The 24,277-nt window shown below is 51.0% G+C and overlaps 1 protein-coding gene across 1 annotated transcript; it reads left to right on the top strand.

Annotated features, from left to right (window-relative positions):
• Nucleotides 1-258: 258 nt before the first annotated feature.
• LOC131563693 (hydrocephalus-inducing protein homolog) lies at nucleotides 259-22,902 on the top strand. Its single transcript, XM_058813809.1, has 24 exons — nucleotides 259-429; nucleotides 3,326-3,451; nucleotides 3,738-3,821; nucleotides 3,956-4,090; nucleotides 4,280-4,479; nucleotides 6,281-6,405; nucleotides 6,976-7,177; nucleotides 7,588-7,771; nucleotides 8,128-8,227; nucleotides 8,702-8,820; nucleotides 9,856-10,079; nucleotides 10,889-10,956; nucleotides 11,678-11,913; nucleotides 12,653-12,753; nucleotides 14,532-14,667; nucleotides 15,114-15,278; nucleotides 16,694-16,846; nucleotides 18,609-18,847; nucleotides 19,195-19,450; nucleotides 20,438-20,581; nucleotides 20,749-20,892; nucleotides 21,380-21,693; nucleotides 21,878-22,252; nucleotides 22,794-22,902. Exons 1-24 carry the CDS (start codon nucleotides 259-261, stop codon nucleotides 22,900-22,902), a joined length of 4,110 nt encoding a protein of 1,369 aa, XP_058669792.1.
• Nucleotides 22,903-24,277: the final 1,375 nt, after the last annotated feature.

The raw sequence follows: 24,277 nt of genomic DNA, 5'->3' as shown, positions 1-24,277 counted from the left end.
TAGCATCCTAGTGCTATACAAAGAGCAGGGTATAGACCTGCCAAAGGTGCCTTTTTCACCACATTTTAAACTTTCATAAATACAGAAAGACTCTGCAGAAGGCACTAAAGCCAAGTCAGCAGCCAAAGTGCCAATGTCCTGCGCCCAGCAGCGCGGCCCGGCCCGGCCCCAGGCTCGGCGCCGCGGTTGCCCGGTAACCGCGCCCGGGCCCTCAGCGTCTGTGACGGCGCCGCGGCCTCAGCGCCCGCAGCCGCCCCGATGCTCATTCGCACCCGGTGCGCTCACCGGCGGCACTCGGCCACTGCCAGCGGAGTTGTTCGCAGAACAGTGCTGTCTGTGGGCAAGAACTCGCAAAACATTGCTCTGCGAGGGACGCCTAAACTTGCAGAACAGTGGTTTCTGCCAGAGAGTCCTGAATTTCGTTTGAAGGTAAAGACTGACTCAAGTTGTGCTTTCTGGTTTTGTCACATCTGTGCTCTGAAAGAGAATGCCAAAGGGAAATACAGGATCGGATAATGCCAGTCTTCAGTTCGGTGGCACGTACAGCTGAGGGGATGAACAATACATGGTCTGCAGATGGTGTTTTTTTCTCACTGAAGAAATGCAACATTTCCTAAATATACTTGTCTATACATTTTTTCCTATAGTATTTATTTAAACTACTTATAGGTGAATGAGTACTGTTCAAGTTTCAGTGGGTTGTTATGATCTGGTTATTAAAATTATTAAGGAGATGCCCCTGGATTAAGGTGCAAACCGAGACCATGTGCCAAAGTCAATAGTTTGGATTTCATGGAACAGTAAATGTGAGGAAGAGAGAGGGAGAAAGAAATAGAAAAAGAAGAGGGGGAGGGAAGGGGCTGGGAAGGAGGGAATAGAGTGATAGAGACAGATTTAGTAGAAAATATCACCATTCCATGGATCCCATCCCATCCCATTCAGTCCTTTTCTGGTCTCTGTGGTGAGGTCTCACAAAATGTGAGACTCCAATGGATTATTGCAGATTTGGGCAAGGTGGGACTGCCCAGGTACCTCCCTGGCGTGGGGCAAGTTTGGCTCTGTCTCTTACTACTCTCAAATGATATAAAATCTTTAGCACCAGTATGTCTTTTGAGTCTGCCATGAATTGGGTTGTGGATTTTCAGATCTGCTGTGTTTCTCTGCATGCCATGCAGTCATCTGGTGCAAGGCCTCAGGAATGGCTCTGGGGGCACTTTGGAGGTCTTTGCTGGGTTATGACACCCCCTCAGCTGCCCCTCATGGGAATGTCCCCTGGATGTGGCCTTCTGGGGCTGGGGGGTTTTACAGCTGAGCCAGTTTGTCTGAGGGAGGATGGGTGTCCACTGCCCCTTACCAGAGGTTGTGCCTCACCCCCAAAATTTCCTCCTTCCCCCTCTGTGGATGGGAAGTTTGTGTGCCAACCTGGCCTCAGCAGACGAGTCTGTGGCTATGACTTCCCCAGCCTGAAGGCAGAGAGAGCTGATTTTCAGGACAGCTGCTGGATTTGACTTTAGTGGGGATATATTTTTCTCCCTCAGCCTTGTTCACTTCTCCCCAGACCTGAGCTAACAGGACAATAGTGTCAGCTTTATCTTGTCTCAGGTTCCCTTAGGCAGCTTAACTCCCAGTGCCAAGTGCCAGTCAGGAGGCATTTTCAGGGAATGGTGGGCTTGAGGGTCTCAGCTTCTTTATTCAATTTTGGCACAATTGGTAAAAAGTCCTTTATAGCAATACTTAAGCCATTAACCATAACATTCCAGTCTCTCACAAGTCCTGTGAGGAGCAGCTGAGAGAGCAGAGGGTGTTTAGCCAAAAACGAGGAGGGCTACTCATGCTGTTTTTAAGTAATATTTGAGCTACAGCTTTGTCTGTTCAAACTATTATTAATAGTCAGCATTTTAGCTCCAGCTTTCAGTACAATCCATCTTTGAATGGAATAAGGTACCCATATAGTTCAAATAAAGTCCAACTAAAGGCTTAACAACACTAGCTGCTTATGCCTAATGAGCACTTAGCTACTTTCAAATCATATAAAACCTTTAGCACCAGTACATCCCTTGAGTCTGCCATGAATTGCGTTCTGGATTTTCAGAGTTCCCTTGTTGTTCCTTCCAGTTCTGTTGAGGCGTTGTCACTCCTCTGTGACATCATCTCTTCACAATGGCTTCTGGAGTGCCAAAGACACCAACACCTCGACTTTTGCTCAGGGAAAGACTGAAGGCTGATTCTGTGAGTAGGCACTGGGGCTGTGTTAAGGCTGGAAACTGCCCTGCTCTCCCTGCTCTCCCTGCCCCTGTTGGCCAGCAGTGCTCTGAAGCTGCAGAGCCCCTCCCCAGCCCTTTGTGCCCTGCTCCTGTTGCTGGGGCTGTCCTGGTGCAGTAGGGAACACTGTGGGATGTGTCAGGGACAGCCCAGCGCCTTGCCTGGCTGTGCCAGCAGAGCCAAGGGAAACCAATGTACAGCTGAAGCCCTCAGCATGGGCTTCTTTCCTTCCCCTTTGCCACAGCCATTCCTTCTGTCAGGCTGGGCACTCACCTGTGCTGCTCTGACCATCCTGCCCTTGGGCACCCGGGCACGTGAGGGGGAAAGCTCAAACTCTGCCCAAAGCCTTGAGAGCCACGGCTGGTCCCAGCTGGAAGAGCTCCCAAGGCAGCTGTTCTCTCCCAGCTCCTGGGTGGGCACAGATGCAGCCCTGCAGGCAGCACTGGATGGAGCCAGGGCCACAAAGGTCCCTTGCTGTCTGCAGCTCACTTGGCTGAAGATGCCCCACTGCTGAGGCTCTGCCAAGGAGATCCCTCTGTGTTCTTCTGTCCAGGGCTCTGTCAGCCCACACAGAGAAAACCAATGCTAATTGATAGAGAGAGCTAAAACTTGGACACATTCCTGTGCACCTCACTCTTGGTACAGCTTTTCTTGCTTGCTTCTCTTGGACTCAGCCAGCAGTGCTATCTCCTGGCTGTGAGTTTTGAGTGTTGTGCAGGGATGGAGTTTGGGCAGTTCTGAGAGCTCCTCCCCACTCTCTGAAAGGCCACTGCCTCAATCCAGGGAAAAGTAAGAGGAAACAAATGCCCAAAGAGCAGAAATCCCCAACCATGTCCCATCAAATCACAGAGACTTGTGGGACACAGCCATGTGGCTGGAGTATGTGTACTGCACTCTGTATTATTAATTTATTGGTGCTGAGTATTTCAGCAGCAAACTTCCAGGGCTTCCAGAACTGTTCTAGTGGCTGTGATCACAAATCATTCATCAGTAGTAAGTGAACAAGAAAAGCCTCCATGAGCAAGGGCATTTCTGAGACTCTTGCTGGTTTTTTGCCTTCCAGCTGACTCCCTCTGCCTTCCAGAGGGAGATGTCTCTCAGCACCAAGCAGAGGCTGGCCAGAGCTAAGAAGCTGAGTCTGCCTCACATTGTCCAGCCTCAAGACAAGCCTGGGACCTCCCATCACAAGGTAGCCTTTCCCTGCCCTTGCTGTTTGATGCGATAATTGAGGAGGATGCCAAGAGCAGCTTGGCTTGAGCCTGCTCAGCCTGGTCCAGGAGCTTTTGGTCAGCCCAGGGCAGAGGTGGAGGAGCCACTGTTTGCCCAGCGTGGGCTGGGCTGATGTGCTCACCCAGAGTCTGCACTTCACTGGGGATCAGAGCAGAATCTTCCTCCCAGCAGCTGAACCTGTCTCTGCTCTCTCTGGCCTCTCCCTGCAGTTCTCAGCAGCTGCCCCAGAGCAGCGCTCGTTTCAGCCTTGCCCACCAGAGGTGGTGTTTCAGAACTACAGCCCCGGTGAGGTCTGTGAAGTGCCGCTGGTTCTGAGGAACAGGGACAAGGTGAGTGCTGGGACTGGAGGTTTAACGCTGTGCTGGAAGAGGAGAGCAGAGAAGGGTGCTTAAGGATGGCACCAGGGCATGTCCACCTGTGCCATCACAAGTGGCAAAACCATCATTCCATGTCTGTCCTGCAGGTTCCTCACTTGGTGAAGGTCACATTGAAGAGCTCACCTTATTTCCAGCTGGTGGGCCCCAATGACGTGTGCCGCAAGGTGCCACCAGGCCTCTACACCACTGTCCGCATCCTCTTCACCCCTGGGCAGAGAAAGGTGAGTCTGGAGGGCCCAAGAGGTTGCTGTTTTCAGTGGAAAGTGGACCTGCAAGGCTGGACTCAGGGCATCTGGCCTGGCTTTTGAGGACCTGTTTGGTTTCAGAGGATCTAGAACTGGGAGATACTCTTTGCCCATGCTAAAGATGGAGATAAAGGCTCTGTGCTGAGACAGTTTCTTTTGCCACAGGATTATTTCCACCAGCTCCTCTGCACCACTGAAAATGAAGAGTTCATTGTGCCAATTTGGGCCATTGGTGGCCGAGCCATCCTGGACTTCCCTGACCAGCTGGACTTCTCCAAGTGTCCGGTCAAGTACACGACCCAGAAGACTCTGCTGGTTCACAATGTTGGAAACCGGCCTGCTCGTTACGAGCTGAGCACCCAGAGGTGAGGCAGCTCATCTGTCCTTGTACAAAGGATATCACCTTTGGGTGATGGCAGAGTTGGGAAAGAGCAGCAGAAGGAACCAGAGCATCAGAGCTGCTGCCCCGCAGCCCTGGCTGGAAGTGAGCAGGATGTGTGGGGTTTGCCATTGCTTCTCGTGGTTTAAGCAGGATGCAGTCTTTGGGCTTTCTCTGTCTCAGATTTCCTGGAGGGTGCTGGAACATGTTGGTAGCTGGCTTGCACCCTCCTGAGCACAAGCAGCTTCTGAAATGCTTACTCAGCACTGCCAGCCAAATAGACCCATTCTCTAGGAGGCCACAGGCACGTGGCTTTCCAGTGGTCCCCGCATCAGATGCCCAATATGAGAAGACAATCACTGTTTCTCCTGTTGGCTGAACTGGGGAGGGTAATGCATTTTTGACACCGTACCTGCAAGGAAACCAGTTCAGTTGGCTGGTGGTGTGTTGAGGGTTATGACATCCCAGAGGTCCTGGTGTAGGAGCTGAGCTCAGGAATGCAGCACAGATCTGCTGTCTAACCTCAGGCAGCTGAGTGGCCTTGATGTTTTTTTCTCTGGCAAAACAGAGGTCAAAAGGCAAATTGACTTTTCTGCTGTGAAACGTGAGGGTCCAAGAGGAGCTTCCACCAAAGCCTGCCAGAGCTATTGGCAGCTCCAATCCAGGCTCCTCAGATGCTGCTCAAACAGGCTGCTGCTTTGGACTGTGCAAACATGTAGGCAGGAACTTGTAAATCCATGCACAGTTTTTCTCTGGGATTTCCAGATCTTGTTTTGTCACCACCAAAATAAATCCCCAATAAAGTCTGGTATCCTTTTACAGTGTGCTTGCCCACAGTTCTGTTGAGTGCTACAGAGCATGTTGGATCCTGCTTGATAGGGATTTAAAGAGTTTCTGAACTTTAAGAATTAAATCTTGAAGTAGATGAAATAGAGCCTAGATGTAGTGACAGAGGGAAAAATGGAGCTTGTGAGCTGCTGACTCTGGACAGAATTTTTCAGCACAGAGATGGAGCTGCTGTAACCTAACAGACTGAATTTATTAGAATAGTTAATGCTGCTTGACATCAGAATTAATTGACCATCACTTAAAAGTAATAGATGTTAAGATTAGATGATATTTGAGTTTCTTCCTGCAATAAGTGTTAGTGGACACATGAGCAATTCAATTAGCCCTATTTTTTTTGTCTCCCTTGGTGTGGGAGGCAACTTTTAATGAGATCAAGTCTCCCAAAATCAAATCATTTAATAATGGCATTTAAGACACCAGTGGACAAAAGAATGTTTGGCTGTAGCAGATAACTGTACCATGGGACTTGAAACAGATTGCAGCCTCCTTGCACACAGCATCTACCAAAAGTGCAGGTGAATGGTGCTTTGAGAGACTTGGTCACAAAATTGCCAGCTTTGCTCACTGGTCAGCTCTGTTTGTAAATTATGTTAGGAGCACTTGGTCCTTGGTATCCATGGCCATAATTTTTGCCCAGCTCTGTCAGTAAGGGGAGCTGATATCTGATGAGAGTAAGCAAGATGCAAATGACCCTTGAGCCTCATTGCAGAGAGCTGGATACAGAGTATGGGGGAGATGAGGTCATTTCATCCCACAGGATCTTGTGAAGGCTGGATCTCCTTACACTAGAGTCAGTGGCTCTTTCTGACCCTGTCTGTTCTGTCTTCTGCTGACTGTGGTTGGTTTGCTCTTTGCTTGCACAAGTGAGCAGAACTGGACTGCAAGAGGGTTAACATCCCCAAATCTCCACCAAGAGTCCTACTGTCTCTGTGTTGCAGCCCTTTCTCTGTCACTCCGGGCATGGGAACTCTGGATGTTGGTGACGCCGTGGAGGTGGCAGTGGAATTTCAGCCACTGAAGACTGGTGACCATTCCAGGTCCCTTGTTGTGCACTACGACACAGGTGAGTGCTGGGCAGTGCTCAGGGCACTCTGTGCATCCCTCAGAGCAGAGCCTGTTCTGAGCAGAAAGGCTGGTGTGGCCGTGGGTTTCAGGAGGGAGATGATGATACTTTTCATGGCGTTCATGTTCTAGTCATCTGGTTTGTAGTCATGCAGTTTGTCATCTTGATCCTCGTAGAGCTCCAAGTAAATGCCATTTCTAGAGAGCATGTCTGGTATTTGTTGTTTGCATCTCGCCTGGGAAATGCTCACCTGCAACAGGAATGGTGAGCTTGAAGTCTGAGCCCAGATGAATCCCAGGAGCTGGCTGGGAATAATGAAGCTTTGAAAGCTCTGGAAATGAGGGAGCCTTGGTAGGGGTCTGTTCTAGAGGGTGAAACGCTGGCAGGTTGTCAGGACGGCGTCATGCTGTGCACATGCAGCTCTCAGCTTGTGATCCATGGACTGATCCGTGGAACTGCTCGTTCAGCTAAAAGCTGTGACACTTTCTTCTGCTGCCTGTGGTGTGCTCTGTTCCTTGTGCTTCCATCAGCCAGTGACGTGAGCAAAGACTCCCCTGTGCTTTGTTCCAGGTGAAGACACCCACACAAGCCTTCATGGCAGAGCTGTGGATGCCCACATCGGGCTGGACAGGAATACTGTGACCCTGGAGAAGACGTACATCACCATGTCAAACAGCGCAACTGTGCTCATCCACAACCGCAGCGACATCACAGCCCGCTTCCAGTGGAAGGCTGTGGATACTGAGGAACAGGAGGAACAGCTCAGGCTGAGGTGGGTTTGAAAGATCCATTTCAGAGACATTCCTTGCCCAAGGGTAAAACTAACATATGCCTTCAGGAGGTACTGATGATTTTGAATGGTTTTGGGTAAGTAAACCAGCCCATCTCTCCTGCCTCCCCCAAGCAGTTGTGTGTCAGGAAAAGCTGCCTGAGGTGGCTGGTGGATTCTCCCTCAGCTGTGGCAGAGGCTTTGAGCCAGAAGGCTCTGTTGAGGGCTGCTGCCTTTGGAAAGCTCTCCTGAGCTTGCAAGTGTGGAGTGAACAAGTGACCCTCTGATCCATTTGGGACCCCATGGCTCAGGGTCAGCCCTTTGCTGTGGAGCTGCTCCTGCACTTCCACTTCTCTCTGCAAAGACGTGGCTTATTAAACAACCTGCTGGGTTTGTCTTTCCTGTGCCTGCAGGCAGTATCACAGGATATACCAGCAGCAAAGGCACAAGTTGTATAGTTTTCTGAAGGAGCGTGAAGTGGACATCACTTGCCGAGAACGCCTTGCTCTTCTCAACCACACCTTCCAGAGTGAGGTAGCAAAGATCAGAGGAGATCCCATGCTGTTAGACGATGACATTTTCTCCCTTCTGCCAAAGGTAAATGATGGCTGAGAACCTCCCTTCCTGCTTCTCTACTTTCTCTTCCTCCTCATCCCTGACTAAGGTCACTTGACTGATCCCTGCCTCAGCTGGCTTTGTGTGCCAAGAGAGAAGTCATCGGGATTCTGGTGAGGTCAGAGAGCTGGTTGCAAAAAGCATTTCTGCCCTGTGGGCTCCTGGCAGGCAGCAGGAGCCTGACTAAAGCTTCCAAACTCTGTTCTCAGTGTTATTGATGAGTGTTACTCACTCCTTGCTTGTCACTGATGCTCTAGATAACAGCTTACAGGACTGTGGTTGAAAACAAGAGTTGTGGTGTCCGAAGATAAAGGTTTTGCTGTGTCCTTCTGCTTTAGGAGGGTGAGATCATGCCGAAGTGCTCGGCTGAAATCAGCGTGTTCTTCACGCCCCAGGCAGCCCAGGTCTATGAGCGAACAGTTTACTGTGACATCTCAGGTACGGCTCCTTCCCCTGCCCCTCTCTGCAGTGAAGGCAGCTGCAAACACTCCCCCAGGTCACTGGGCTCCTGTGCCATGGCTGGGGAGGGCCCTGCTGGCACATGCCCACTGTCCCTGCAGCTTCCAGGGCATCTCCTCTATTTTGATTTTTTCCCTCTCAGCTGTTCTGAATGCTGCCTGTATTTAGTCTGCTCCTCCTCCCTTGGGGAAAACACTCTGAGGTGCACCCAGAAGGAGGAAGAACAAAATTTCTGGCATTTCCTAAAGTTCCACACTCAGCACAGGGGTAGAAGAAAGGATGGTCTCTATGGATGTACTGCATCTCCTGAGGGAAGGGAAGGGTCCATATCTGCTCCTGGGACATCAGGAACTGGTCCCATGCAGCACAGAGTCAGGGACTAGCACTAAGGCAGCCTGGAAAATGCAGGAGAGCAGAAGGAATTCCTGTACTGAAATAGAAATCTCTCCCCAGGCCGTGAGAACAGGCTGCCCCTGCTCCTCATGGGGGAAGGCCTCGGGCCCCGGGTCCATTTCCACTTTGAGGAACTGAACATCGGGGAGGTTGTTGTCAGAGTAACCCACAGATATGAGGTAAGCAGCAGGATTGGGGTGGGTCCTGCTGGCTCCTAGGGTAGCAGTGAGCCTTGTGGACCTGTGGAATTCCTGGCAGCTTGGGTAGTTGTGATGCTGGTCAATTTTGGGGGGATTTCTTGGAATCTGGATCTTTTGGATGGGGTCAGAAAGGTGTGTCTGTTGTTCGTGAGACCCCAGGCCCTGCTTTTGGGCAGCCTTCTTTGGAGATCAGCTGGGAGGCTTCCTGCAAAACCACTTGACACCTGAAACCAACACTGGGTCAAAAAGCTGCATGTTCAGAGGCTTTTATTCCAGTCCCAGACACAAATCACCTTTGTGCTCAGGCTGTCCAAAAGCAGCTGGAACGAACTGGCTGCATTTGAGTTCAAGTCCATTGCAAACAGTTTTCAGCCATGTCCCTCCTGCACGTTTGTGGGAGTCAGAGGAAAACCATCCACCCTCCTGGCTCAGCGCTGGTCAAAGCCCTTGGCAGTGCTTTCCCTTGCTGACCAGCCCCTCACCACACCTCAGCCTTGATGTACCTCTGGCTCTAGAAAGAGCAAAGTGTTTCTGGGAAGGAAGCCAAGGAACTTCCTACATCTTTGCTTCTGGTTTCTCCCACTCCTGCTGTAAACAGGTTGGGCTGCAATGGAAGCTGAACGTGCCCTGCCCATGGTGGGGTTGGACACGTTTGAAATCTCTGTGGTGCTGTCACTGGTAATGCTGTGATGCCCAGTGCTGCTCTAAGGGCCAGGTGTGAATGAACTGGGTGATGCTGAGCAGCCCCTCTGTGCTGCAGGTCAAACTGGACTGTCTCTGCCAGTGGGAAAACCCCAGAGTGGCTCTGGTTATATGAAGTTATCACTGCTTTGAATGAAACACCCAAAGCTATACAAAGCTGTATTTCAATGGTGTATTTTTGGCTTCTGCCATGCAGCAGCACAAGGCATCTTCTGTCTTTTACTGGTGTTAATAGTTTAATTTGAAAGTGACTCAGACTTCTGTAGGAAAGGAACATTCCTCTATTTCCACTTTGCTTTTCTGCTGCTGCAGGCATACCTGATCAACAAGGGGCCTATTGAGGCTCCCTTCAAACTCATCCCTCCAACCACAGCCATGGGCTCCTGCTTCACCTTCCTGCCCCAGGAGGGCATCGTGGCACCAGAGAAGCTCCAGGCCATCCGGGTCTCCTTCTGTCCCACCATCCGGGGGGAGTTTGAGGAACAATTCTGCTTCCATGTGGCTGAATCCCCTAAGCCTGTGATCTTCACTGTCAGGTGAGGAGGGCTTTGGGAGCTTGTTGGGCACATCTGTAGCTGTCTCTGGGTGATCATCTTCCATCTCCCTCATTTTGTGGTGGAGCAGAGAAAAAAGGTGTTGCCTGAGGTGGCTCTGGCTCTGGCATCCCTTTAGTGTGGGGGTGCCTGCTGCCCTGTGTGGGTACCCAGGAGCTGCAATGACTCCTCCCTGCAGGGATGTCTCCTGCTTAGGCTGTTGTGGGCAGTGGGATGGATCAGCTTTGGGCAGCAGCTGCTCTGGGATGTCCCACCTGAACACCCAGCAAGGCCCCCAGGGCTTTGAGATGGGCCAGCCTGGGTCATTCTGCAGCAGCAGCAGTGTTTGTAAAAACTCCTGTGAATAATCCCTGCCAGATGGGCAGCAGCAGCCTCAGCTCCCCTCTCCCAGCCATGCTGTGGGGACAAGCTGTGCTCCCAGCTCCTGTGCACAGAGGGCTCTGGTGCCTCCTTTGCACAGCCAGCAAAGGGCTGATGTGGGAGTCAGGAACCGTGCAGCAGGAACTGTGCCAAGGACTGGGGCATCTGTCAGCTGCTGAGCACTTTGCTTTGGCTGCCTCCTGCCCCCGTGGGTGCTGTGCTGAGCACAGGGTGCTGGGGTGATTTGAAACCCAGGGTGGCTCTGACAGCAGCATTTATCCACCCTTTCCCTAAGGACACCCAAACCCTTTGTGATTCCCTTTAACAGAGGCACTGCCTCCTTGCCTTTGTCCACCCTCTCCCTAAGGACACCCAAACCCTTTGTGATTCCCTTTAACAGAGGCACTGCCTCCCTGTCTTTGTCCCTGCAGGGGCTCTGTGACAGGACCCACTTTCCATTTTGATGTGCCCGCCCTGCACTTCGGTGACATCGCCTTTGGTGAGTGTGCCCTGGGCTGGCACCACAGTGTCAGAGCTTGCTGTGGTGCTGAAATGGAGCCCTTGAACATAAGAGCATTCATCACTCATGTTCCTCCACCACAGCCTCTTCAGGGTGTTCATTCAGGGCTGCTGGTGCCTCAGGTACCCTTTTGCCATCATGAGATCAAACGGGACCAAAGGAATAAAAAGTCAGCATCACTGTTTGGCCACTTCTTGTTTCCCTTTTAGTAAGTGGCACAATAAAGAAAGGCACTGGGCAGGAATATGGTTCTGTAATAGCAGATTCATCCTGCTTAATCTGATTTCATTCCTAAGGTTTCTTCAGCTGGGAGCAGCTCTTTAATCTTTGTTTCTTTAAACTGTGCTGCTGAATGTTGTCTGCATGTGTTACCTCAGTGGCATTTGAGAGCGTGACATCCTTTTTGTGCCTCTCCTGCCTCCCTGCTGCAGTCACTGTTGATGGGCATGGAGAAGCCCTGGGCTGTGCCTGCAGTTGGTTTTTCCTCCCCATCTGGGTTTAAATGACTCTTGGTAAGCAGGCTGGGAGATGTCTGCTCCACACATAGCTGGCCAGCCAAGCCGTAGATCCACTGCAATGAGCTGTAGTTCAGATAACAAAGAAGTAAAATCCAAGCACAGTTTTATCCTCCCAGCAGGATATTCACACCAGCAATCATGAGGTATTGATGCCTAAATTGGGATTTGTGTCATTTTCTTAGGTTTTCCTCACACCTTGAAGTGTTGCCTGTTTAACACCTCCCTGACGCCCATGGGCTTCTCCCTGTACATTCCTGGGGATGGCTTGGGAGTGCCCAGTGTTAGCAGCACTACTCAGATAGGCAAACCCAGCAGCCAGCTGTGGAGGAAGGAAGTTCGAGTTCTGAGGAGGTCACGGGAATTTACCATAAACCCCCACAGCGGGACCGTCCGTGCCCTGGGATCCCAGGATATCAAGGTATGGGAAGAGTCCAGCTGCTGGGGCTGAGGCTTCACTGCAGTGTGGGAGGGCTTTAGCTCTGGTGCCAGCTTTGAGCATCCTGGGAGTGAGAGATCTGCACTGCTGGGAGGCCTCTGCTAGCTGGGTTACCTGGGATGTTCCTCAGGGAGCACTGTTTTGTTTCCAAAATCATACGCTGAGATCAATACCATATGGTCAAGTCCTGAAGCCATTCTTGTGTTTTTGAGAACAATTTATTTGATTGCAAGTGGGCAGAGGAAGGATGAAAACAGAAAGTTGCTGTTAAAGAGAGAGATATCATTGTGGAAAGCAGTTTTCTTTTCTTCCTGGTCTTGTTTCTCATCTCCTGGGCAGCAGATGAGTTGTATTCACTGCAGGAATCTTCAGTGGGGACAGAAAATACTCTGCAGCCACAAACTGCCCAGCATGTGCTGGGCCACACTCTGCCCTCAGCTTCCTGCTGTAAGTCTGGACTTGTTCCATTCAAGACAACAGACTTCTTCTGCATTTATGTCATTGTAGTCAGGTGAAAAATTAGTCCCTTTAGCAAATCTCAAATTGCCAGAGGACTTTTTTTACTCTCAAAGACTGTTGCTCTACTTAGGGACCAGCAGAAGAATTAAAGCAAATCCTCCCTTTGTCTACCATGGAACAAGAGCTGGAGGACAACACACATGGGTAATGAGAATTTTGGGAGTTAGCAAATACTTGCTGCACTTCATTTCTTTTCTGCCAGGTCACCCTGTGTCCCAACACTGTTGGGGACTACAATTTGGAGCTGGTGCTGGACGTGGAAGATGTTGGCAGGAAGGTGTTTGCACTGCCCCTCACAGCCAGGTACCAACACCTTTCCTGCACCTGCTTGTCTTTACTCGGGCATCCAGCACCAGCACACTGCCTGGCTGCAGCTCCAAAGGAGAAGTGCTGCTTCATGAGCTGGATCTGCCCATCTAGACATGAGAACAGTGCCAGGAAAGCAGCCCTTAGTGAGATACCCCCCTGCTCACAGCCAGCCATGGCCCTAGCCCTTTTTCTAAAGGGAGCAGGAATAACATGAATTGTTGGCCTGGGCTTTGGTGCTTGAGCTGGAACAAATTTCCAAAGGCTTGCCTGCCCTTCTTCCTGCAAGTGGTGAACTTATGCTGCTTGTGACCACCCTGCAGCAGTGGTTTGGAACACAGTGAGCAGCCTGCTGAGAGCTGGGGTCTGGGTCCCTTCAGCAGTGCATGTGCAGTGGGGAAGAGGCTCCAGGCAGGAGTGGGGAGAGCAAGAGGTCTTACAAAGAGGACTGTAGTCCTTAATGTGGAAGGTTGTGGGAACTCAGCACATCACTCCTGATGTCCAGAGTTGCCGAGATAACCCTTGGGGGGGGGCTCAGAAATCCTGGAATGTTGCCAGAAGCGCTTGGTGGTTGGATTTTGACCCTGCAGGGGATGTGCCACCTATATGAGGACAAGAGAATCACTTGGGGATAAGTGGTGTAAGAATTATTTATTCACAGGGTGGAAATACAGGTTTTAGGATTTTGGTGCAGGGGGGGTGTAGAAGACAAGATGGAGGAATCGGGGCGTGTCTTGCCCTTCTTCTTTCTTCTTCTTGTCGTCCATCTTCTGTGGTGATGTTGGCACTTTGGAATTGGTTCATGTTGAATGTACACTTGTTAGTATGGGTAAAAGGTATTGGAAAGTAAAGGTAAATATATTGTACGTAGTTTTTAGTATAAAAATAGACAACCGCCCAGTGGGAGGTCAATGTGCCCTTGGCTGCCTTGCTGGTCAGACCTCTGTCGGGCTGGAAGAAAATTTTGTAGATAAGAAATAATAAACAACACTGAAGACCAAAAAATATGAAGAGTGCACTCATCCTTTGGAGCGCGGGCTGTCCCAAGGCCATCCTATGCGTGACCGGGCAGAGACAAAAGGCCGGACCGGTCAGAAGGTCAGCTCAGCTTTTGCTGCTTCCCTCTGGCTCTGTTGAGTCATGTTCTCAGAGCTGAGACCAAAAGTCATTCTTGCTGCAGCAGAATTCCATCCTGCTGTGCTGCTGTGGGTGTCAGTTTAGTGCCAAGAGGGATGCAGTTCCCTGGTGCTGTTCCCTCTCCCAGGCAGAGCCATCCAGTCAGTGCCTGGGCTGCCATTTTGTAAAGCAAGCACAAATGGGGACAGTCAGTGTAGAGATCCATGGGGGAAGGAATTGAGGCAGCTCTAGGAACTGGAAGAAGTTGGTCACCTGCACTGTGGGCCTTGTGCCCTTCACTGCTGGAAGAGATGATTCAGTTTTTAGGCAGGACAACAGTGCTGGAGGAGAAAAGGGAGTCATTTTCACTGATACACTGGAGTCTTGTGTTCCTTGAGCCTTGGTGGGCACTGGTCCTCACTGGAAAGACTCCCCCAGAGCTCAGGGACCACTGGCACTGTTACGGGAGTCCTTGCAAGTGTCCTTGGGCAGAGAAGGGGCAACACTGCTAAGACAGCTCTGGACTACTGTAGTATTGCTCTACTACTCTACTCTGTTACATTTGCAAATACCTTACACTCCATTGCATGCTCTTGGAGGACAAAAGTTTTCCATGCTCCCAGTGTCTCTCATTCCCCTGGGGTCATTTCTTCGCCCAGGTGCATCGTTCCTACACTGCGAGTGCTCAACCCTGTCGTGGAACTGGGGCACTGCTGCTTGAAGGTGCTCTATGATGAGAAGGTGACCCTGGTGAATGACAGTGACTTCCCTGGCTGCTACTGTCTTCTCCCTCAGGTTTGGCCTTGCATCCATCTCCTCCCCTCAAATGTTACTGGGGGGGTTATTAGGGGAATAAAAGGGTTTGGATAAGACCTTGCTGGTTTCTATTCAAAGCTAAAGATTTTCTGAGAACAGGAACCTAAATACAAACTTTAGGAAGCAGTTTAACATCTTGAGGAAGATGTTTAGAGTCTAGTCCTTGACTTGCTTTCACGTGGCAGAGCTTCGAGAGCAGTGAAAATCCGATGCAAGGAAGCTGTCAGCACCCAAGTGGGTGTCTCTGATGCAGCAACTTTTGGACCCCTGGGGATGCTGAGCACCTACACCTTGCATCTTGGTTTTTGCTTTCTTGCTTTCTCCTGAGAATTTTTACAAGCGTGTGGGAGTTGCTCTTGTGGTAGAGGTTAAGGAGTTTAAAGTTTCCTCAGTTCTGAAGATGCCTTTGATTCTGTCCCTGCCAGGAACACAAGGAGGAGGCTGCTGCGTGGTACTCCAGCCTTGCACCGTCTGGGATTATCGAGGCTCACAGCTCGGTGCAGATCCCAGTTACACTCCAGGCCCAGTTGCTGGGACAGTGCAGCATCACTGCCAAGCTGGCCGTGTTTGGGAGACCAGGATCCGCACTGGTGAGAGCAAGGGGACTTGTGTGCCTTGAGCAACTCATCCCAGTGGGGTGTAAACTGCACAGGGATTCTTCCAGGAGCTTGTGATTTATGGCGGGTGTGGACAAGGACAGAAGGGACTGGTGGCACAAGCAGCAGCTCATGCCTAGGAAAGAGGAAGAGTGGAAGCCTCACAGGTGGCAATCTGAGTGCCTGACCCAGCACAGAGTTACAAATCTGGGAGATGGGATAACAAGCCCAGGCTGAAACCCAAACCAGTCCCTGGGTCTCGTACTCTGCCATGTTATCAGATGAACACAAGTGCTGCTTCATTACAGCTGTTCAGCATCACATCCCTGAATCCTGCTAAAGCAAGCACTGTTTGCTAAAGGAATGTTTTCTGCAGAGCTGGACTGAGGCTTCTCTGAAAGCCAGGTCCCTCAGGTCTGAGAAATACCCAGCATATCTCCTCAAGAAAAGCCCACCCAAAACAAAATGAATGTCCGCACAACTTGCATCTGGAGCACAGGCTTTGCTTGTTTTTTCCACCAAGTTTGGAAATGGATAAGGCAAGCAATTCCTGAACTAAAGCCTCCTAAAAGAGGACTCTGAAGATTCTGAAGAAGACTCCAAGGATTGTAAAGAAGATTCTAAAAGATCTCCCAAAAGAGGCACATATCATAACAACAAGTGGCTACAAAATACAGGCCCAGTCTGCCAGACATGGATGCTCTTCATCCCTCCATAGTCTGCTTTGTGCCATGAGCACCCCACAAAGGCAGCAGTGCTGCAGCATGTGGACATAGTTTAGCAAAGAATTCCATGTTCCTTGTCCCATCATCTGTGCTAGCTCTGCAAGAACAATCCTTTTGAGTTTCAGACTATTAAGTCAGTTCAGACTTTTTTTTAAGGAAAAAATACTGCTTGAATGATGCAACTACTAATTGATGCGCCTTACTCATATATATGAAGATTACACATCAGCACAAACTGAAGGCAGCTAACTTGCCTCATCTCCACTCTGAAGAGCCTCCTTGCCTCTGGCTCGTGCTGCTTTCACCAGTGCAGCTTTTTGAATTGTAAAGAGTCTTCAAGGATGGCTGTGCAGCAGCAAAGGTTGGGGAAGGTGCTTTGGGCCAAGGTGGAGCATTTGAATGAAGCAGGCAGGAGGTAAAGGAAAGAGCCGTGTGGAAGAGGTGTGAAGAAGCAAGCATGGCAAACCAGCAGTGCTTTGTCCTCTGATGATGGGAGCTTGTGGCTTTCAGGTGTGATCACTGCAGACCCCACACTTGCTCCAGGCCTTCTGTTTCAGTCTGCACCACTGACAACTTCCAAGGGCCATCATTGTCCCCAGTCTAGGAATGCTCTTGGAGCTGGCTGTGTTTTTAAAACTGCCTTTGTTGCGTCTTTTGACCTTTCCTACCTTCTTCCTGGAACAGGAAATCTGTTTAGAGTGCGTTGGCCAGGGCCCCGTTGTCTATGTCCATCCCAGGGAGATAAACTTCGGCTCTATCCCAGTCCTAGAGGATTGTTCCAAAACTCTCCACCTCGCCAATCAGTGTGAGATTCCTGCAACCTTCCAGGTGGAGATGGTAAGTGTGTGTGGGGCTGTTTTCCAGGGACAGGTGCTGGTTACCAGCAGCCCTTGACTTGTTTTTTGTATGTAGTGTTTCTGTATTGTTCTGTGTGAGTGGAAGCAAGATATTCCATCCAAGGGCAAGCAAGAGGAGCCAGGATCTCAGGCACGCCTCTGTGAAATAGTTTGCAGAGAGATTGGAGCAGAAATGAGTCTGGATCATGTTTGCAAGTTCTCTATTTTATGGAAGATACTTAGCTGTGCAAGTCCTGTTTTCGGAGCTCTGAGATCAAGAGAAGCCTGTGGCCCTTTGCTCCTAAGAGGGCATGGATTTCCCCATGGACTCCCCATTCCATCTGCATTTGTTTGTGCCAGACTTGTGTTAATGGCAGAAAGCAGGGTGTGAGATGTGCCCTCAAACTGCTCATGGGGAGGCAAGTTTCACAACTCCTGTGGGTCAAACCAGTGGTGCTGTTGCAAATAAATGCACCTGTGAGGGTTGTGCACCCCCAGAGCCTGTGGTCTCTGCAGCATTGCAGAATGGCTCTGGAGATCACCTGCAGAGGAAGGTTGTTTCATTCCTGGAGGTTACAGAGGGGGACAAGCTGCAGGGCTGGAGCTACAGCTTGAAAAAAGCTTTGAAAAGAGATTTGATCTTCCGTATATTGGGTGGGTTCAACTTCTGGAGCTGGTTAAAGCCAACCCTGATCAAGTGGACTTGTTTGTATTTGTGGATAAATCATCAGGTGCTGTGTGAGAGTTCAGGCTCAGCCTCCTGGGCCAAGGAGGAGGGGCGTGAATTTTCCTCTTGCTGCTTTTCTAGCTGTATGGGGGATAAATGTTATCCCAAAGTGGAGGACTGGCAGGGCAGTTTTTCCTGACTCCACAATGGAGTTCTGCTTTCAGCCTCTGCAGGGAGCAGTGCACCTTGGCTGGGTGCTCATGGTGTGTAAAGGTTGGGTTTCACGTGCTCCTGCCAGGGCCAGACCTGCAGAGCTGTGTCTGTACAGCTGTGCTGGTGCAAGGCCTTTCCCCCTCCTTTGGGTACCTTCCAGCTCCCTTGCTCAGTCCATGAAGTCCATGAGAAAGCAGATGACAAGAGTTCTTGGGAAGAGTGGGCCATGCCCACAGAGCACATGTTGTCCAGTTTTTTTTCTGCTTCCTGCTTTCCTGCTCTGCTATAAGCATTTAGAGGTGACTTTTCCAAAGCAGAGGGCCCTGGGGCACCTCTCTACAGCTGATGATTGGTGGGGAGTGAGGGCTTCAGTCCTTCAGGGGTGTTGAGAAACACTGATGGCCCCTTGGGAAAGGAGATTTGGGATTTTGCTCAGCTGGCTTTGCAGAGTTATCCTTCAGGCTCTCAGCAGTGTCCTCCAGCTGTGTGGCTGCTGGGCTGGGATTTGAGCAGTCCTGCCTTCCTCCAGCCATGAGCCTTTGTGCACACCCAGCTCCGCTGCCAGGAAGCCAGCAGGGAGTAAACAGCTTCCCTTGGCAAGCGCTCCAAAGAGAGCCAGCAGGGGGAATTACCTTCTCCTGAGGAGGAGCTTCCCTTGGGTTGAGCAAAACAGGGCTAATGACCCGAGTCTGTTAAAGGAAGGTAAAATACAGGTTGTATAAGCTCTTGGGGAGTTGCTGTGCTGGACACCATAGCTTACATTTAGGGAAATTAAACATTTATGGTTTTTATACTCATCTCTTTAGCCTTCCCGTTTTCTGCACCTCACAGCAGAGCAGGGTCCATGGCTTCCATCTAACTTAGTGTTTGGCTTTTCCTACAGGCTGTGGAACGTTCCTGCTGGAGGATTGAGCCCAGTAAAGGAGTGGTCCCCCCCCGTTCTGAGGTGTCCGTGGCTATCGTAGCTAACCTGAATGACACAGTGAAATTCCAGGAGAAGCTGAAGGTGTTCATTGAGAACAACCCTGTGACCATCATCCCTCTCCAGGCTGTGGGCATTGGCACCACAGTTGTCACGGACAAACCTCTCGTTCCGAAGCTCGACTTGAAGTCCTGCTTCAGGTAGGAGACTCTAGAAACTTCCACATCTCCTGTGTGTTCAGCAAGGAACAATATTTCCATAGCCCTTCAGGGTAGATCTTCAGTACTCAAGGTCCCAGCTCTGTTTCCATGAAACCACAGGAATTCATTTAGAAATATGTCAAATATCCAGATATCCTGGAAAGCCACAGAAATGGAAAAGCTGGAAGACCTGGCAGGGCTGAAGCTTTGAGCCTGGGCAGCCTTTTGGGCAGAGGTTTTAATTGCAGAGTGTGCAGTCAGGGAATGCCATCAGGGTGAAGCTGAAGCTGAGTGATGCCAGGGAAATAACAGCTCCCGTGACATTTTCCATCTCTCTTCTCTTGCAGCTTTAGTCGCTGCTTTTACCACTTCCAGCTGACGAACAGAGGCCGCCGCACGCAGCGGCTCTACTGGAGCACGGAAGGGTTCCGCACCTTCCGCCGCCGCGCTCGGGCCCCGGCCCCCGCGGGCCCCCAGGGCAAAGGGGCTCCCCCCATGCCCAGGCCTGGCAGCCCCGTGTTCAAGCTGTGCCCAGTGCAGGTGGACCTGAGGCCGGGCCAGACTGTGGACATGGTGCTGGAAGGCTGCTCCAGCACTGTCCAGGTGAGGCCCTGCCCAGGGCTGAGCCTTCCCCATCAGATCCCCTCCACTGCAGCTTCTTCTGCAGCCCCTTGACACTGGCCTGGCACAAGGAGCATGTGACTTCAAGAAACTGTTTCAAGGCCAGTTGCTTTCCTTGCTGGCCACCATCAGTTGCTAAGGCTCTTTTGTGTTAAGCTACCATAAACCCAACTTGCTGATCCCAAAATACAGACTGAAAGGAAGTACTGCTCCTTTGAGCAAACAGGGCTTACCTGTGTCATGTGCTGAGGCAGAAAGGAAGAGCAGAGAAAAGAAGTTGCACTTAGGCTAGAAGCCCATGCAGGAAGCAAATTAAACTACTGTCAAGTGCTTTTTCTGAGGGAAAAACCCTTTACCCAGGCAGTAAAACAAATGCCCTGGGAATGGCAGGAGCGTCTGGGAGCAGCATTGCTTTTCCTCTGAAGACAAACGTGGGCACAGGGCTGCTCTAGCTATGAGTCCTGGAGGGGGAAAACACAGCATGCCAGCTCTAATGATCAGTGCAATGTCATCCAGGCAGGAAACTGTTCCCAGACATCATCAGAATTGACAGTTTGACTTTGGTCAACTTTTCTATCACTGCTTGCCCCAGTGTCTCAGCCACCCCTGGTGTCCCAGGGACAGCCAGGTTCTGCAGCACCCCTGGAGAGCAGCTCAGAGGGGGAGATTTTAGCAGGGTCTGGGAGTGTTCTCCTGCCTGGACCTTTCTTTCCAGGGGAAATGAAACTCTGCAGAGAAGCTGCCAGCTAAGTCTGGTATGCATTCCCTGGCTTCAGGAGCCCTGGGCACAGATATTTAGAATAAATAGGTGGCAGCACAGAAAGAAAAGAAAGCTGTTGAGGAGAGCAGAGACTAATTTCAGTCCCTAATAACAAGTGACAGGAATGGGGCCCATGGGTGGGTGGCAAGGCAGTGTGGGGTGTTGGGCCTGCCAGCACACACTGGGACACAAGGGAATCTTGTGTGCAGGAGGTGAAGGAGCGGCTGCTGTGCCACGCTGTGGTGGGCAAAGAGACAGCAAAGAAACAGATCCTGCAAACAGATGTCATCTGCAACTTCATCTGCCCTGCAGTGCAAATGTCCCCCAGAGCCATCGCTTTCCGTGTGGAAAAGGTAAAGTCACCAGATTGCATCCTGGCATTTAAAGGTGTAACTCTTAACTTGGCTGGAAGTAAATAGAAATATATGCACTTCTGGGGCTGAAAAGTGTGAAGTGCATTGGAAAGGGAAGGAGGTCTATGGCACTGGAGGTTGTTTTCCCTTGTCTCCTGTTTCTGTAGAAACCCAGTGATGTCCTGACACTGCAGTACCAGCCGCTGACATTAAAAAACACCAGCTCCCTGCCATTCAGCGTGGTGCTGGACTTGGAGCAGCCCTTCCTGGTCTGCAATGTGAACCGGAAGCCCCTCCCTGCAAATTGCAACGTGAGCCTCTGTGGGCTTGTGCAGTGGGGTTTGAGGAGGAGGGATGTGGTGCTGCACTTCTGCTGGGAGCTCCTCAAGTTGAGAAGCTCATTCTGTAGTGTCAGCAGTGGATTGGCCTGAGCTGAATCAGCAGAGCTGCTGAAGGAATCAAAATCTTATCTGAATTGGTAACATCCATGCTGGCTCTAAAACATGAGGAGAGGGGAGTAGGAAAGCAGATTGAGGCAAGGCATGCAGTAGAGGTGTCTCCTGGAAAGCATGCCAGCTCTCCAGCAGCCACCCCCTTGGATTGGGGCTGAGCACAGCACCGGGAGCCTGAGGGATCCTGGACTGGACTGTGGTGCCTGCAGTCAGACCCCTGCTGTAGAGAGATGAACCATGAACTGAGGAGCCCATGCTGGGCTCACTTTGAGCATTTACTGTTTGCTGCTGTCAGACCTTGGGACATCATCCCACAGGTGATTAATTACTGCTCATCTCCTTGCAGCCTTTGACAGTGGGTGTAGGGAAGGACCTTCATCTCTGCATCCGCTTTAACCCAGCTTATAAGAACAGTCTGATCAGCTGGGTGGTAAAGAAGGTTCTCAGAGTGAGCTTCATGGAGCATCCTCACGTGGAGAAGATCCCTCTTCGGGGGGAAGTCTGCTTCCCAAATCTCCACCTCCCCACCAAGGCCGTGGACTTTGGCTGCATCATAAATGACACTGAACAAGAGTTGAATATGGAGATGACCAACTGCAGCCCACTCCCTGTCAACTACCACTGGTCATTCCTGACAGATAGCCAGGTGAACACCATCAGGTATGAGCATCATCATCCCCATGCTGCTGCGAGCATGGAGCTGCTCCAGCCTGGCTCTGAGTGGCTGTCACTGAGCTCAGCACACCAGCACCCAGCCAGGAGCTGCAGTGCAGTGAGGAGCTGCTCTTGCAGGCACCTCTCTCCCCCACTACAGGTCCACCATCACAGTTATGTTATTTTCCAGGTTCATCCCTTCACCACCTAAATTCAAGCCACGGTCATTAAAGAAGAGGAGAGTGTTTCTACGGAGATACTCCAGGACTGAAAGTGTGGAGGAGCTGACCGAAACCCCGGAAACAACGCAGGATTCTGCCCAGGAAGATTCTGCCCTGGAGGATTCTGTCCTGGAGGATCCTGCTCAGGAAGGTCCTGCCCAGGAGGATGCTGCCCTGGAGGATCCTGCTCAGGAGGATCCTGCTCAAGTGGACTCTGATCAGGAGGATTCTGCTCAGGAGGACTCTGACCAGGAGCCAGCAGATGCACAGCATTCCCTGGAATCAGAGGTGGATTTTCTTGTGCACCTACCACTTGCTTTGCCTCCTCAACTTGCCACCAAAAAGTCATACTCGTGCCAACCTCTCTTTTTGCTGCCCTTCTGTCCTGTGCCCTGAAGGTGGCAGTTGGGCATGGGGTGTCTGGGGAGGCAGAAATAGGAAAGTTTTGCTCAGAGAAGCTCACTCAGATCCTACACACTATGCTGAGTTTGGGATTTTTTGGCATATTTTCTTTACAATGTAAAATGAGGTCTTTATCGGCATCATGATGAGAAGGCTTTCAGCTTCCCATGTGTGTCAGTCCATGAAGAGTCCTGATCTCCACGTAGCCCCTTCCCAACCCAGCTAGAGCACTCACATCTCTGCCTTCACCCAAAAGCTGGTATTGCAGTGACAACTCCAGAGCAAGACTTTGCAAAGTCACTTATTATGGAGCAATAGAAGTCACTTATTATTATGCAGTTTAAAAAAAGAAAAAGATGTAAGGAAGCAGAAGAGTTTCTCAAAAGCCCAGTGTTGGCATTAAGTTTATGGAGAAGGGTTGTACCTGCTCACACACAAATACCAGTTTGCGCTGGGGCATATTTGGCCCTAATGTCCGGCTAGCCGATGCGAGAGGGAGGTGGCCGACACCCCCGGCGCATGTATTGCCAGCCCCCCTTGGCATCTTGGCCTCGGGCTGGGCTGGATGCACGGTGTGGATGAAGAGCGCTGAAGGACGAAGAAAGAGGCGTCCACAAGCTGGGGGCTAACTCCGATTTATTGGAGCTATGATGACACGAACCAAGAGGGAGGGTGCCAACCAGCAAATGGCTGGGAATGAGGGGAGAGGCAAGGTTTTAAAGGGAAGGGGTGGAGAGAGGAGGGAAGCCCAACTAGCCAACCAGGGAGAGGTACAAACATAACTGGCATCAGGGGTTAACCAATTAATACAACATAAAGGAGGGGCCCCGGGACCACAGCCAACCACAGCCCCCAGAGAGGCGAAGTTTCTAGAAAGCAGGGAGGAGTGGGGGGTGATTGACTGGGCCCAGGGAGGAGGAAAACTTACATATAAGGAGTGCAAGGGAGGGGTAATTACATAACAAGGGGAGATTGGCAGTTGAGGGGGAAGGGGGTAACCAAGGAGACCAACTGTCAGGGGAGGCAGTGGCGGGAAAATCAGGGAAGAGAGGAACCATTGTACAGAAACAGGGGGGGGAATACATAAAATGGGGAAATAACTGGGGAAATTGATCAACACAACACCAGTTGTTTCTACACTGCACAGTTTTTCTGAATCAGGAGAAACAAAGCCCTATATGAACAGTGTGGCTGAATGTTTTCAAATAGAAGCACAAAATCATCTTTATTTCTTGATTGTTGCCATGTATGCACAAGTAAACCAGGAAAATTCAGGTGGCCATCCTGGAATCCTGGAATGGCTTGGCTTGGAAGGGACTTCCAGAGATTATGTAGTTCCAACCCTCCCTGCCTGTATGCTGGGGGCACCCAGTTCCCTCAGGCAGGTTTGATGTAGGAGGGGCAGATGGAGCCCAGGTCTGATCTGTGGCTGGGCATGGACCCACACTCGACTGATGGCCTGGACATTGTCACCCTTGGTTTGTGCCCAGGCCCCTTTCCAGCTGCTCCTGGTGTGGGAGGTGCTGGAGCCTGCAGCAGCGTGATCTTGCTCAGAGCAGCCAGCTCACTGCAGCCCGTGGTGCTTTTTCCAGGGGCTGTCATCCACTCCTGGGGCATCTCAGAGGCCACTGAGGATGAGGGGACTGAGCTGGTTCTCAGAGATGGAGCACCCCAAGCTGGGAATGCAGGAGGTAAGTGGGAATTTGTCTCACGTCCATGTTTCCAGTGTGGGAGGTGGTTCTGTAGCCCCAGTGCCACTGGTGGCCCTCAGCACTGCTCACAGAGGGGCCTCACATCCCTCCCAGTCCATCACAAAGCTCTGCTGAAGCCAGTGCTCACTGGAGAGGCCATGTGGGACGTTTTGTAGGGCTGCCCCAGGATGCTCCCTGTGCAGCCCCTCTGGAGGGCATTGCTCCCCATTTACCTCATCAGGTGGTTTTCAGGACATTTTTGTAGGAACTTTGGCT

This window comes from Ammospiza caudacuta, chromosome 13 (genome assembly GCF_027887145.1).
Source record: "Ammospiza caudacuta isolate bAmmCau1 chromosome 13, bAmmCau1.pri, whole genome shotgun sequence".
Lineage (NCBI taxonomy): Eukaryota > Metazoa > Chordata > Aves > Passeriformes > Passerellidae > Ammospiza > Ammospiza caudacuta.
The sequence above is the reverse complement of the archived record's forward strand: the minus strand, read 5'-3'. Positions and strand labels throughout refer to the sequence as shown.